At 38.5% G+C, this 16072-nt stretch overlaps 1 protein-coding gene across 1 annotated transcript in view; it reads right to left on the reverse strand.

Moving 5' to 3' along the window:
- Positions 1–2338: 2338 nt before the first annotated feature.
- Positions 2339–16072, reverse strand: part of LOC122639775 (UTP--glucose-1-phosphate uridylyltransferase 3, chloroplastic) — a 29180-nt gene continuing 15446 nt past the window's right edge. The window contains exons 11-17 of the mRNA XM_043832734.1: positions 6912–6989; positions 6568–6663; positions 6143–6217; positions 5963–6054; positions 5706–5868; positions 4959–5019; positions 2339–2799 (exon numbers count right to left, since the gene is read on the reverse strand). Coding sequence (XP_043688669.1) covers positions 2687–2799; positions 4959–5019; positions 5706–5868; positions 5963–6054; positions 6143–6217; positions 6568–6663; positions 6912–6989 — 678 coding nt within the window. The 3' untranslated portion in view covers positions 2339–2686. The remainder of the gene's footprint in view (positions 2800–4958; positions 5020–5705; positions 5869–5962; positions 6055–6142; positions 6218–6567; positions 6664–6911; positions 6990–16072) is intronic.

Genomic DNA, 16072 nt, shown 5'->3' on the forward strand with positions numbered 1-16072 from the left:
TTTAGTTTTTCTTTAGCATATTCTAGCATGAGGGGCATTTCTATGTTTTCTTTTTGGGTTAAGCTGTTTGTAACCAACCCGGTTACAACTATGTATTGTAACCGGACATATTTGCCCATCCCATACCACTTATCAACCTCTTAAAATATAATGCATTTTGTAATTTTACTCTCAACCTCCCTCTCCTCTCTCCTTCTCCCCATCTTCTCCGTCTGCAGAGATATCCGTCATCGGATTCGGCTCCCCTGCCCTCCCTCTCCCCTCCCTCGCCGGAACAGCCAACCACTTCTACACCCAAACAAAGATTTTCAAGCTTTTCGAATATGCCGACAACTGTGCGATTTCTTCGAGGAATTTTCAAAAATCAGAGAAGATTTTACAATGCTCATTGTAGGATGGGTGCTCTGCTACAGGGTGGTGCTTTCCCGAGAAGACTTGCCGCTGCAAGTTCACCATCTATCAATAAGGCATACAACCTTATCTCGCTTGTGGCAAAGTTAATATTCTGATCCTCCTAGGAACCTCTCCTGATTGTGTGAAAGAAACAATGGTTGTAAGCTCTTCAAATATGTAAACCAATTAGGCCGGTAGTACACACCAGGTAGAAGGAAGACGTTTCAAGATCTCACTTTTTCGACCCAATTGCAGAAACAATTTGTTAACGCAAACCCAAGCTCGAAATTGCTTCGATCTTAAAAGAGAGAAATAGACTCTTCCCAAATCCCTTTCTTGAGAACCCCAATTTCTAAACAATAATTGACACAATCCCTCACAAGCCTGCTGCTGCAGCAACCCCCATTATCCCTTTGGCAATATTTGCTCTTAGCATTTAAGCAATACAGAATTGACCATGCCATAAATCACCTGTAACTTCCGCCCTTCCCAATCCCTGCCCCCACCGGCCATCCCTGTCACCGTTGCTCGGAGGGAGCAGCTATGGATGGGGACAGCGGAGGCGAGTTGGGAAGGGTCCATTTCTGAAACAAACACAGGGAAGGGTTTTCATGCCGGCGGGAATCAGGAGGAAGAAAAACGAAAAAATAAAAAATAAAATAACATGTAAATGTGAAATTACATCATGTGCCCCTCAACTAAAAACAATGCATTCTATTCAAGGACAAATAAAATCCGGTTACTGATTCTGCATGTAACCTTCTTGGTTACAAACAGACGCACCCTTTTTTTTATATGTTAGATTTGAATTTTTAAATAATTATGTTTTGCATAATTTCTGTGCTTATCAGTAGTTTTTACATCATTTTAGGATTTTTCCTATTGCTATCTATTTTTTTAAAATTTATTTTAATATTGGATGTATCATTAGGGGCATTTTCATCATTTTGAGCATAATATCTTCTTTTGATTTTCAAAAATTATTCTCTAGATTATTTTGAATTCAGTAAAATTGTTTAGGCCTGTCATGATTTATTTTTATTTTTCTGATATTTATAGGATATTTCGCACATTTTTTAGTACTTATGCATTGAGGGCATTTTGGTCATTTAGGATATAATATGTTGTCATGATTTTCAGAGACAGATTTTATGAATATTTTAGATCAGTATGTCATTTATGTGTTCTATGATTTATTTTAATTTTAAATTAATTTTAGAGTATAACCTAGATTTTGACCGGATTGTACACTTTTGTGTCTGGCTACATATATATATGGATGTGCATAAAGAAGGGATATCTCTCTTGACATGAAAAGAATTTGTTATGAGCAAGGATCGGCAGCCTTCTATGATCCCAATCCAACCATTAACCGCATTAAATGCTCCATTCTTCAGGAGGCTAACAAGATAACAATGCCATCAAGATGTGTGTTATAGCTCAATGGATGACCAGAAGCTCAATCAGAACTCGGCAGAAACAGTTCAAGCTCCATTCAAGAGCAATGCATGGATTGTTGTAATTGTTGGGTAACTGGGTACTTCATCCTGAAAGGGAAAAAAAGAGCATTAAGGATACTTCTTAATGAATAAATAACACAGAAATTTTTTTATTAGGAGCAAGCATGCATACTTGTGATCATCCCTCATGAGATTTTAGCCAGCAGTAGTGATATAGAACAAAAAGAGGCAAACTTCTGTCATCTGAAACTTAGGATGTGAGCATCAGAGCTGTGCTATAATGCAGATAGTAGAGCCATGGAGGAAGCCCCTCTTCCTATGTGAGCCATAAAGGAATGCAAAGCCAAAATTATAGTGGACCTGTAAGCTGGAGATTCTTCAAACGAGGTAAAATAATAATAATAATATGTTTTTATTAGTCACTAACTGAAGCTGTCTGACAATTTTACAGCTAAATCACTTGAGAAATGCATCAAACTATCACGATTGACAAGGATTTAAGCCTTTAACTCAACCTTTTATTACATGGCCAATGCATGAACTCTCATAGTCTACAAGGCTTTATCTCACCATTTTGTTACATGAACAACAAGTGGGACCTCCAATATACAAAGCTTTCATTCAATCTAATTACAAGAGCAACGCATTTTGCATCCTCAAAGGCTCCAAAGATTTTGAAAACCATTGTGTTACATACATATAATAGACTCTGCAAGATGTTGAACTTCTGTTCAATCGATCAGATGACAAGGGCTTCCAATGTGAAGGTGAGCTTTCAGTTGATATGTGCAATGCAATCAACAAAAGGTAGGGCTAAGGGCCCGGTTAGTCTTCTACAAGTCTACCATCTCCAATTGAATGTGTGTCCCATTTAACTTATACTTCCAGAACCAACTTCCACTATCCATCATATTCTTTTCAATAGGGTCTAACTTAACTGAGAAACCTGAATCATGAACATAATAATAAGAAACAAACTGCTTAGCTGAAAAAGGGAAGAAATCAGACCTTTTTTCTCCAAATAAAGATGTGCATTAAACTAGTAGCTAAATATAAATAAAAATAGTTATTAAAAGTATTATGGAATCACTGATAATATAATATAATGACATGACAGAAAGATTAATTTCTAAAGAGTGAACCCCTAATATTTTAAAGTCTCAAAGAGATAATTTTGATAATTAAAATTCTAAAATATCTCATCACAATCACACCAGTCAAATATAATAGATTTATTGTGGCTTCAGGGAAAATCTTTAATGGGAAGAGACATTATATTTCAATCCAAAGTCTCCCAATAGTTGCAACAAAATATAATTCATTGATTAGCAAAACCAATTTAAGAAGATTATAATCTGAAACTCACAGTTATTTATTAAAGATGGTGAATCAAACCACAAAATAATAAAGGAACAAGAACAGAGAAGAAAAGAAGTAGAAGAGGAACACAGGGATTTAACATGGTTTGGCCAAAGCCTACGTCCACAGTAGAGAATGAGTCATTAGGGTTCTTCCTTCTGGAATAGTGTAATATAAATACCATCGTAATTGCAGAAACACACACACGCCCCATTGGGTACGAGTTTTATCATAATCTGACCCAATACAAGTAATACTCCCTGGCCCCTCAAGGTGGAGCGTGGATATTATACACGCCCAACTACCTTAACGAATAACCAAACTGATCATGCCCAAAAGATTTTGTAAAAATGTCTGCTAATTGTTCAGTTGAAGCAACATATTTTGTCTTGATTAATCAACCTTGCAGTTTTTCCCAAACTATGTAACAATCAATTTCTATATGTTTTGTCCTCCTATGAAAGACAAGATTTGAAGCTATGAGTAACACAGTTTGATTAACATAGTAAAGATCCATCGGCTCTGAATGGGAGATACCAAAGTCCTTGAGGAGATATTTCAACCAAGCTAACTCACATGTGGCTATTGCCATAGCTCGATATTCGGATTCAGCTAAAGAATGTGAAACCGAAGTCTGCTTCTTACTTTTCCATCAAATCAAACTATTGCCTAAAAAATGCAATAGCCAGTGATTTATCTCCATGATGTAGAACAGGCTGCCCAATCTGAATCACATTATCCTCAGACATTTAGGTTACTGTCTGCTGAAAGGATAATACCCTTTCTTCAAATAACACAAAACTCAATGTGCTGCATTAAGATGAGGCTTTCTTGGTTGTTCCATGAATTAACTTACCACTTGAACATCATAACCAATATCTGGCCACATTACAGTTAAATAGATTAATCACCCAATTAATCTTTTGTACTCAAATGGATTGTTCAACATCTCCAAAATCACTAGTTCAAAGTTTGTCTCCTAATAAAGTGGGATAGCCCATGAAATACCACTTGGGGGTCCAACCCAGAAGCTTAAGCTATTGGGTGCAGATAGCCTAATGGTATATGAAGACACATCAAAGGTCCCACATAAAAGATTTGGGATTATACCTCTATAATTCTCAACATCTCACACTCCCCCTCACGTATAGCTTTGGCATGCCTAGCTCTACACTTGGACAGACAATTTAGGAAGGACAACAAAGGGATATGGTCTTTGATACCATGTTAATGATGGTGAATCCAACTAGAAAATAAAAAAGGAACAAGAAAATAAAAGAAGAAGAGGAACACCAGGAGTTAACATGGTTCAGCCGAAGCCTATGTCCACAGTAGAGAATGAGTTGTTAGGATTCTTCCTTCTGCAATAGTGTAATATAACCCTGACTGACGAAACACACACACTCCCACTTGGTACGGATTTATCATAATCTGACCCGATACAAGGTGTAACATGATTGGACGAAGAAAAATTCAGATGTAAGAATATGTTCATAATCAGTTCTCAAACACTTCACCAATATTTTATATAATTAACCATTCATACCAGCACACTGAATTGACATGGATTTTGTGACAGGAAGTGTTTGTCACAATATGTTTCTGATAAATGTTGAATCCCAATCAGAAAAGGGAAAAGGAAAGGTTCTAATCTTGTAAGCCAATGAATTGGTTCCCCTACGAAATAACTCCAAAACATCACTAAGTCATCGTGCTACAAAGCTAGAGTGAGTTTATAAATGGAACCTGGATTTCCTGCTGTAATCTGCAGTTTGTAGCCATTTGGAACTTCAAAAACATGATTTCCCTGAAATAAATGAGAAAGCATTAGGAAAGGCGAATTTTATCAAAGAATATAAGGGTGAAAAAGCTTACCAACTAACATTGTAAACAATAAGTCCTATTTATATCTGGAATACCAAGAAAAAGGTAGTATGGGACTAGAGGGAACCTCAATCCCACAGGTCCCACATAGGAGAAGTCCAAGGTTAACACTAATCCGATTGGCTGATTGTATCCACACAGTTTAGAAACTCAAGGATGTTTCCTAGGCAGGCCATTGGTAGCCCAAAAACCTTTCCTGTTTGGCTTGTATTCCAATACTCAACATAGGGAAAATTTTCGATCTCAGCATACAGAATTTGTAGAATGGCCGGAAACCCCAAATCTTGCCACAAGTCTGTGGACAGAGATGATTAAACAACCAATGCATGGTTCAATGTAAGATATTGCTACAACAACAATTGGCATGATCAGATTTTTCTACTAAAATTATTTTCCCATACTGATGACTACAGAAAAATTACATAACGGTAATATTTGGCCCAAGCATCTTTTATCAGTACATAACACTCTTCGTAAGGAACAGGCAGCCCAAACTGTTCTATAGGCCCACAGTTTGTAACATAACCTTTGATGAATTTAAAATATAAATTTGCCAATACGATAAAAAATAAAAAAAAAACAACTGTGATATTCTAATCCTAGTCTAACCTGTAGAACAACATCTGTAGCTTCAAATTCTGCATTTCCATGCAGTATGACCTTTAATGCCTCCAATCGCCGAACTTCATGCTTCCAATAAATATTCTTGCTATAATTCCAGTCAATCCCCCTATTTGATACTTTTACATTTTGAAGCTTACATCTTCCGCATCTTAAACCAAACACCAAATTTGTCAGCTTTGGATGCTTAACTTTCACAAAACACTTAACATTGTGAAGAATGGGGAAACAGGGCAGTATATTACCTGTGTCCGTACTGAAGTATCGGTTCACCATTTTCATCTATCTTAGTTGCCCCCATAATGTTTTCAGCTACAATAATTAGGCTTCCATCAAGCTGAAGTTGAAAAATACGTACTAGATTATTTAGGATCCAAACGCATGAACCATGGATGCATTTAGGGTGTGTATCTAATAATATCTACCTGTACATCCCTCCATAAGAACTCTGTAACCTCAATTTGTAATTCAGAGCCCATGGAAATGGAACCTCCATAGAACTGTGACATAAGAGACAATTAGAGTACAAACATGTCATCACTCACATGTTTTAGTAACAAAAGAAATTAAGGGAGAGAGAGAGAGAGAGAGAGATTAAGAGGAAAGCATATGAAGATTCTTAAAACATATCAAGAAAAAGAGTGGCTCATCCATTTCAGAGAAATGATGTGCCTACCATTATCATTAATAGTAGGATATTGATATTTGGTCCATTGGTCTGATATTTCTACTACATATGTCTATTCCATTGCATTAGTTTAAGTTATTAACTCCATCAGCAAACTTCACAAGATAACCCCTTTGAAACTAATCAATAGGGAAAAATTATAGCAATAAATAGAAAACCTACCTTCTGTCTGGTGACCTCCCAAAGTGGGCCCAAAGCAGGATGTAGAAGAATGAGAAATGGTGGCCCAGAATCGAAATACTTGTCATTGCCTTCTATCTGACACAAATGAAAGATCAAAATATGTCATAATATGGCTCAGGTTTGCAAGAGAACAGTGATATCAGAAGCTTGTTCATCATAAGCAATGATTACAAAGTGAACGTGCAAAAGTAACATATAACTCTTCTTTCTTTTTCTTTTCTTCAAATGGGAATCAGAAATATAATTTTAAAGGTATCCAACTCACATAAACAGGGAGGAGAAGTTCGGCACTAGCATTGCAGGTTTTATTTCAGAGAATATACCTTAGGAACTTTAATGTTACAGCCAGAAAGAAGATCAGAGGCATTCCGTATAATATCCAACAGTGAACCATCTGGGGTCTGCACATCAAATAGTTATCAGTAAATGGAAGAATTTGGAGAACACATTTCTGTAGAAGTTTTTCTTTGACAAGTAGGGTGTAACTGGGTAGGGTTCAGGCTGGGCTGAGGTAGGCCCAGCTGTCCAGGCCCATCCTGCATTAATAAATATTGGGCCAGGCCTAAACCCAGACCCCAAAAGACGCACAGCCTTAGAGCCCAAACCCAGGCCACCAAAATTAGACTCGACTTGGGCCAGCTCATACTTGGTGGGACCTATGGATCCATTCACTAGTTATTACTAGGGAAAATTGCCTTTACATGGTACCATTTTGAGCCCCATGGACAGATGCTGTGGCAATTCCAAATGTTGGATAGAGAGGACATAGTTTGGATTAGCCACATGTCAAAATTCAAAGCTTAATTCAATCAAATACCTTCCCGTGTAGTGAAATGCATACCATGTACGTTTATGCATGTCTACGGTACTCCGATCACTAGTGTGTTCTCTCTCATAGTCCTGGATTTTCAACGCTCTCTTACCACTTGGCAAACTCCGATTGGCCAGAAACTTGACATGTGAACAGGGGGCCTATGAGCCTACCTGTCCACAAAATTTGGCCCCCATCTGATCTGGCACATGTGGCAGAAATTTAGGACCGTTTAGGTAAGGCTTCCTAATAATAGTTTGACAGAAAATCTAATCCCAAGCTAGAAACTAGAGAATGATATGCAAAGCAGGATCTCCAACAAGAGAGAAAATTTATACAACTTGAAGAGATAAGTTGTAACTGCAGATAGAAAATAAGGAATGACCTGAAACTCAGGTCGAGTGGTCTATTTGAATGTTATATTAACCTACAAAAGATTTCAGAAATCTGAGATCAGGAAGAGTTGCGCAAGTGTTCTCCTAGTGACACTAGGAAAACAGAGTAGTGACATTAGAACTAATATTCCAGCAAATGTAACTCGGGTTTCAATTCATGATTAAAAAAGAAGGCTCAAGTACAAATTTGAGTCAATTCTGAGCAGTAATAAGCATGGTTGTAGGTTCAGTTGAAACAAACCAAAATCTCCGAGTTGTCTCGGTTTCAGGCCTGGCCAAAATGATACCCAGGGTCAAAACCCAGTGTTGAAACTTCGAAACGAGATCCGGCATGTCTCGGTTTTGGGCCTGACCGAAACTAGGTCCAAAACTGAGATCTCGATCCTTGGTAATAAGAAAGATAGGAATGAAGAAAACCAACTAGAAATTAAGTAAAAAAACAGGGGATCTGCAAGCTAGAGAAAGAGAATAAAAGAGAGAAACTAACATGGAATAGCAAATGGACGAAGGGGTAGAGGAGCAGGAAGTCCACGTGCATGCTACTGGAATATCAACAGATAGCCACGAGAGAATCTCAACGAAGTAGTATGCAAATCTCTCAGTGCACATAAGAAATCTCACACCTTTACCCATAAAGTTGTGGGTACGGCCTGTTGCCTTTACACATATATTGAGTTTCACAGAACACACTCAGAAGATTTGGACTTCCTAAGACTCATTTAAAACTAAGACTGAAACTAGAAAACTGGAAACTGGCTATTCCACACCTGCCGCATGCTGTGGACTATTCCTACTCCAACTAGGAGTCTAAAAAATATTAAAACTCAATTTCCATCGGTACGAGGAAATCAACTAGCATTCATATGAAAAAATTATCTTCTACCCGAACTGACAACCAGGCTAAAAACGAGACTCCTAATTACCACAGGAAAACTATGTGCCAGCTAAGGAAAAGTTGTACACAACCTAATTTCTTCTCCTCATGAAAATACTAATAATGGCTTTAATATCTATGTACATACTTATAGATAGTAGTCAAACAGTAACCATTTGCTCTCTAAATCAAATTATATAATAACCATATTTTTATCATTTCATTCAAAATTACACACTTACTATTTATTCTCAAATTGAAATTAAACCTCAAAAACCTAATATAATCTATAGTTATCATTTATACTGTCATTAAAAATAAATCCTTCACAATTCTATTTCCATTTAGTCTTTGATGTTTATATACACCATGCTTGAACAGTTTATTATGAATTGATAGGCATCACGTCAAGCAGTACATGTATTACATATGGTACACATAGATATCTACTATACCCCAGCATGATAGTAATATAATTAAATATACAATCCAAATAACGTATAGAAATAAAAGAATAACAAACACATGTCTAAAAATTACTTGTATCTATAATATGTAATTATTCTGGCTTGAGCTCGGATGAGCTTGGATAAAATTTTCTAGGCATAGACCCAAGTTATGCCATTTACAAGACATTCTGATGATTTAATCAATATTAAATAATGGATAATACCGATATAGCAGTTTTCTAGGCATAGACCCAAGTTATGCCACTTACAAGACATTCTGATGATTTAATCAATCTTAAATAATGGATAATACCGATATAGCAGTTTTCTAAGCATACACCCAAGTTATGCCACTTACAAGACATTCTAATGATTTAATCAATATTAAATAATGGATAATACCGATATAGCAGTAGAGAAATCCTCAATTGGCTGCGGATCCTTTACTATTATTGGTTAAGGTTTAACAAAATTACGGTCATAACTATAGAGATCCAGAATGTTAGCTATGACTAGTTGTAACTGCCATAATAATATATTCTACATTTTTCAACACTTCATGTTTTTTATGGGCAAAAATATTGGAACAACGCAGCTAATTTCCAGGTGTCGTTCAACCATATAACCTCACAGCACCTAGCCTTTTAGGTTGAAGATGTTGGCATCAACAGTCACTACAACCAGTCTAAAGCATGCTGCAAATATTGAGGTGACAAGTCCTTTTGAGATGTGTGAATTAATGGAGAAAAAGAAGAAGAACAAGAAGAGAAACCGAGAGGGAGAAGAGGAGAAGAGAATATGTTACTTTGGGTAGTCACACGATATGTGTAACTCTCCTCTAGACCTCAAATATATATATTCACTTAAGGGCAAAACAGGAAACAAAATAAAAAATAAAAGAAATAACTTAAACACCTCAAAGTACTAAACTACCCTCCTCACACCTCTCTCGGTATTAGCTCTTTGCGCTAATACCAAGCTCACGATAACACTCCCCCTCAAGCTGGAGGATAGATGTCAATCATGCCCAGCTTGTTACAAATATAATCCACTCTTGCACTTCCCAAAGACTTTGTGAACACATCTGCAAGTTGTTCTCCTGTACAGACATGGCCAGGAGAAATTACACCTTGTTGTAACTTTTCTCGAACGAAATGGCAGTCAACCTCAATGTGTTTCGTCCTTTCATGAAACACCGGATTTGAAGCAATATGGACAGCAGCTTGATTATCACACCACAGTTTCATTGGAGCACCATCAACAAAGCCAAGTTCAGTCATTAATTGTTTTACCCACATCAACTCACAGGTAACATGTGCCATAGCCCTGTACTCTGACTCTGCACTGGAGCGAGCAACAATTGTCTGTTTCTTACTCTTCCAGGACACCAAATTTCCACCAACAAATACACAGTAACCTGTAGACTGTAGTGGATCGCCTATCAACCGGAGATCCAGCCATAGTTGTCATGGCGTCGCCATGGCGGTGCCATGGCGTCCCTCTTTGATTTCTTCTTCCTGTCTCTCTTTCCCTCTTCGATTTCTTCTTCTTGTCTTTGATTTCTTCTTCCCTCTTCAATTTCTTCTTTCCCTCTTCGATTTCTTTCGATTTCTTCTTTCCCTCTTCAATTTCTTCTTCGATTTCTGAATTTTCTTCTTCAAACTTGAGAAACAATAGAGAAAAAATAAAACATGGCTTGATTATACATCTATTAAAACATTAAAAATAGAGAAAATAAAAAATAAAACATGGTCGACATGCTCGCCATGGCAACACCATGGCGGGCGACATGTCGATATATCGACGTGACACCCCTCCACCGACTTGGATCGCCGTAACGCCGTGACAACTATGGATCCAGCCCAATCAACATCTAAAAAACCTACTATCCGCCCACGACCATGATCACTGTAGAGAAGACCACGTCCAGGAGCCTTTTTAAGATAGCGTAAGATATGCATAACAGCCTCCCAATGAGACGTCCGAGGAGCAGACAAAAACTGGCTCACCACACTAACAGGAAAAGCTATATCAGGCCTAGTCACTGTGAGATAGTTCAATTTTCCAACAAGCCTCCGATACTTCTCTGGATCTCCTAAGACCTCACCATCCTTTGCAACAAGTTTTAAATTAGGATCCATAGGAGTATCTAGAGGTTTAGAACTTAGCATTCCTGTTTCTGACAGAAGATCAAGAACATATTTTCGCTGTGAGAGCGAAATCCCTTTCTTTGACTGAGTAACTTCCACACCCAAAAAATATTTCAACCTTCCCAGGTCCTTGGTCTGAAATTTCTGCTGCAAGTGTGTCTTCAAATCATCAATTCCAGAAACATCATCTCCTGTAATAACTATATCATCAACATAAACCACAAGAAACAATTTTCCAACCTCAGAACGGTGGAAAAATACAAAATGATCATGATCACACCGTGACAGCCCAAACTCTAACACAACTTCAGTGAACCTGCTGAACCAAGCTCTAGGGAACTGTTTCAGCCCATATAGAGACTTCTTCAATTTACACACCAAGCCAGACTCCCCCTGAGCAACAAACCCAGGAGGTTGCTCCATATAAACCTCTTCATGCAAATCACCATGCAAGAATGCATTCTTGACATCAAGCTGATATAGGGGCCAATGATAAGTGGCAGCAAGAGAGATCAAAATACGAACAGAAGTAAGTTTTGCCACAGGAGAAAAAGTATCCAAGTAATCCACACCATATACTTGGGCATAACCCTTGGCAACTAGGCGCGCTTTCAAGCGAGCCAATGACCCATCCGGGTTCACCTTCACCACATACACCCAGCGACAACCGATAGCAGTCTTCCCTGAAGGTAAGGGAACAAGATCCCAAGTCTGATTTTCTTCCAATGCCAATAATTCCTCATCCATAGTAGCCCTCCAACCTGGACTAGGCAATGCCTCTGCGACAGACTTAGGAATAGGATGGTTCTCAACAGTATGTAAACAAAAATGAAAAGTGGAAGACAAACCATCATAGGAAACAAAGTTAGAAATAGGGTGTTGGGTACAAGCCCTAACCCCCTTATGACGAGCAATAAGAACATCAAGATCAGAAGAAGGTTCCAAAGGAGGAGGATCATTACCTATCAGGATCTGTTGGCAAAGGAGGAGATGGTGTAGAAGTCGATGTAGCAGGGGTCCAAGCACATAATTTCCATTGGTGACGTTTATACACACTACGTTGAGGTGCCGGTAATGAGGCAGCCTGCGGAGCATGGTGAACAGTAGACCAAACAACAGTAACAGGAATATCATCATCCAAGTCAGACACAGTACTAGAAGAATGAACAAACGGTGTAGACTCAAAGAAAGAGACATCAGCGGTAACAAAATATTTTCGCAAGTCAAAAGAACAACAACGATAACCCTTTTGAGTGTGAGAATAACCAACAAACATACACTTGAGAGCCTTGGGATCCAACTTGGAAACACCAGGACGATGATCATGAATAAAGCAAACACTACCAAACACACAAGGTGGCAAAGCAAACAGTGGTGCAAAAGGAAACAACAAAGAAAAGGGAATACCACCACGTAAAACTAAAGAAGGCAGACGATTAATGAGATAACACGAGGTTAAAACAGCATCAGCCCAAAAGGATTTAGCTACCTTCATTTCAAATAATAAACAACGAGTAACCTCCATCAAATGTCTATTTTTCCTCTTGGCCACACCATTTTGTTGTGGGGTGTAAGCACAAGAGGACTGATGAATAATACCACGCTGAGTCATAAAATCAGCAAAAGGAGCAGAAAAATATTCCTTAGCATTATCACTACGAAGAACACGCAAAGGGTGTGAAAATTGATTATTTACTTCATTCACAAATGCACAGAAGATAGAAAATAACTCAGAACGTTGTTTCATTAAGTAGATCCAGGTAACCCTGGAATAATCATCAACAAAAGTTACAAAGTAACGAAAACCCAAAGTGGAAACGACAGGACATAGACCCCAAACATCTGCATGAACTAAAGAAAGTGGTTGGCCAGACCGTTTATTGACTCTAGGAGGATAACTCGCACGGTGGAGTTCCCAAACTGACATGACTCACAATTAAAACTAGAAATTGACCGAAAACGGCCATCAGGAAGCTTCAAACTCTCCAACGAAGGATGACCTAAACGACAATGAATCTGGTGGGGTGACGCCACACTGGTACACGCCATAGATGAAGTGTCCTCAAGTATATAAAGTCCCCCCGATGCACGACCTCTACCAATCATCCTCTTCGACGAAAGATCCTGAAATACACAAGAGTCAGAAGAAAAGGTTACACAACAGTTATGGGTTTTAATGAACCGACTAACAGATAAAAGGTTAAAAGGAAAATCAGGTACATAAAGAACGGAAGACAAAGAAAGAGAAGGTGTAATATGGGCAGTACTAATACCAGTCACTTTAGCCAAGGAACCATTAGCTAAAATGACACTCGAAGAGGATTTCTGAAAAGAAGAAAGTATACTTGAAACACCAGTCATGTGCTCGGAGGCCCCTGAATCAATAATCCAGGGACGGGAAGAGACAGTCGAAAGGCATGCAGTGGCATTACCTGTCTGAACAAAAGTCGCAGTTGGAGCCTGGGCTGACTAAGAAATCTGAAACTGTGTATAGCGAGCATATTCATCATCAGACATCTTCACAGTCTTACCTTCAGGCTGTGGAGATACAGGAGAATCAGCTGTAGCAGAGTTGGCAAACTGTTGCTGATTTGGTTTGCCATGAAGTTTCCAACAGAAACGTTGTATATGTCCCGGACGACCACAATGATGGCAAGTGCGCACTGAACCAGCAGAAACATCAGAATTACCTTGAGAACTCAAGGTAGGTGCCTTATTAGAAGAACCAGCCCCACTACCACCACCACCAGAACTGACATTACCACCACCACCAGCCCCACTGTTGGGCCCACGGTTGGATGGGAAAGAAGCCAGGGCTGAAGTATCACCATCAGTAGTATTCTCCCGAGAAACACGAAGAACCCTGGAAAAAGTTTCAGACAAAGTGGCTACCTTGTCACCACCAAGAATTTGGGAACGAACAGAGTCAAATTCCTTCCCAAGGCCTCCCAAAAAATCCATAACAGCAAGTTGTTCCCTCTGGTTCTGCATCTGTTCCACATTGGCAGTAATAGGAAGTAAGGAATTGAGCTCTTATACATTCTCTTAAAATCAGCAAAATATTGGGTCAAAGTACGACCTTTTCGATCAACCCTGTAGAACTCTTGGGACAAGTCATAAATGCGGGAAAGATTGTTTTGTCCAGAATACAAAACATTAAGATACTCCCACAACTCTTTCACTGTATCAATGTGTGTTACCAAATCTACAATTTGGTGATCCATGGAATTCAACATCTGTCCCAAGATACGAGCATCAACTGTATCCCACGAAGGGTCATTCTCAGGCTTAGTGTTGAAGAGGTGCTGGTGCTGATCACAGCCAGTCAACACTAGCCTAACAATCTTCTTCCACTGCAAAAAATTTGTAATCCCTTCCAACTTCTTGGTAATACGATTTGAAGAGGAAGAAAAAAATTCTGTTGTTACTGACTTTGAACCTTCAACAGATTTTAATTCATCACCCATTATGTACTTGATGAAGTGAAGGATAAATAGAATGAAGAATACTGGAAGCAGGGACAGAAATCGACAAAGGTGAAAAACCCTGATAGAAGTCGATAAAGGCAGCAAGGGCAGCAATTGATCCCCTCAAATAAAATCCTGATAAAGGTGCAAAGATGCAGCAAAGGTAGCAATCGATCCCCTCAAATAAAACCCTGACAAAAAATCGATACAGATAGTAGAGGCAGCAATCGATTCCTTCAACCAAAACCTTGACAAAACCTTCACTTCATCGAGAAACTCCTTTAAATATTCCTCAAACAAAAAGGGAGACCTAATTCTTAATTTATATCATGAACTAGTCTCTAAACAATCCCAAAATACAGCATAGGGTGCTGCACCCCTTCAAGCAGAAAATAGAAGAAACTGCAGGGTCTTCAAATCTTCAAAAAAAATTTAAAATCTTCAATTGAGTGCTGCAGATAAGGGAAGCAGTGATCTACAAAATCTGTAGCAGTCCTTACAGCTCTGATACCATGTGAATTAATGGAGAAAAAGAAGAGAAACCGAGAGGGAGAAGGGGAGAAGAGGAGAAGAGAATATGTAACTTTGGGGAGTCACACGATATGTGTAACTCTCCTCTAAACCTCAAATATATATATTCACTTAAGGGTAAAACAGGAAACAAAATAAAAAATAAAAGAAATAACTTAAACACCTCAAAGTACTAAACTACCCTCCTCACACCTCTCTCGGTATTAGCTCTTTGCGCTAATACCAAGCTCACGATAACAAGATGCAAGCCAGGAATTATGGGACTAGTAGCGAAAAAAGACGGTTTAAGCAACTCAAACCAAGTTAGACTGCAGGTAATATCCGCAAAAACAAAAACAAATTGGAATTGTTTAGAAACAATGTGTTTCAAAAGTATGGGAAAGCAATCAGGTTCTCATGGCAGCTGGGAGGTTTAGGCTCAAGTGCAGAAGAAAGCAAAGGATTTCTGGAAGGTTTCCTGGTTTACAGTGCTGCTCTTGATGGTCTATTAATAAAGAACGGAACTCTGCGACAGGTCAGAATTAAACACTAACAACCAGAAAATAACAGAGTCCAGAAATAGTAGCTATGAGACTCAGATGGGATCTATTTTCACATCGAGTTTAAGCTTCCACAGGGTAAATAACTCTTGAAAATCTCAGTCCTAAACTATTGGCGGTTGCTGAGATATTACAAGTTCACAGAATTAGAAACTAAAATCAGAATTAGAAACTTAGTGAATAAAAAACCAGCCAGTAGATCAGCCTCAGATTTGGATCGAGTCAAGCTCCTGTGGGTCTGAAATAACCCTCCAAATCTCACCCCTGT

This window comes from Telopea speciosissima, chromosome 1 (assembly GCF_018873765.1).
Source record: "Telopea speciosissima isolate NSW1024214 ecotype Mountain lineage chromosome 1, Tspe_v1, whole genome shotgun sequence".
In the NCBI taxonomy this organism is placed as follows: Eukaryota; Viridiplantae; Streptophyta; class Magnoliopsida; order Proteales; family Proteaceae; genus Telopea; species Telopea speciosissima.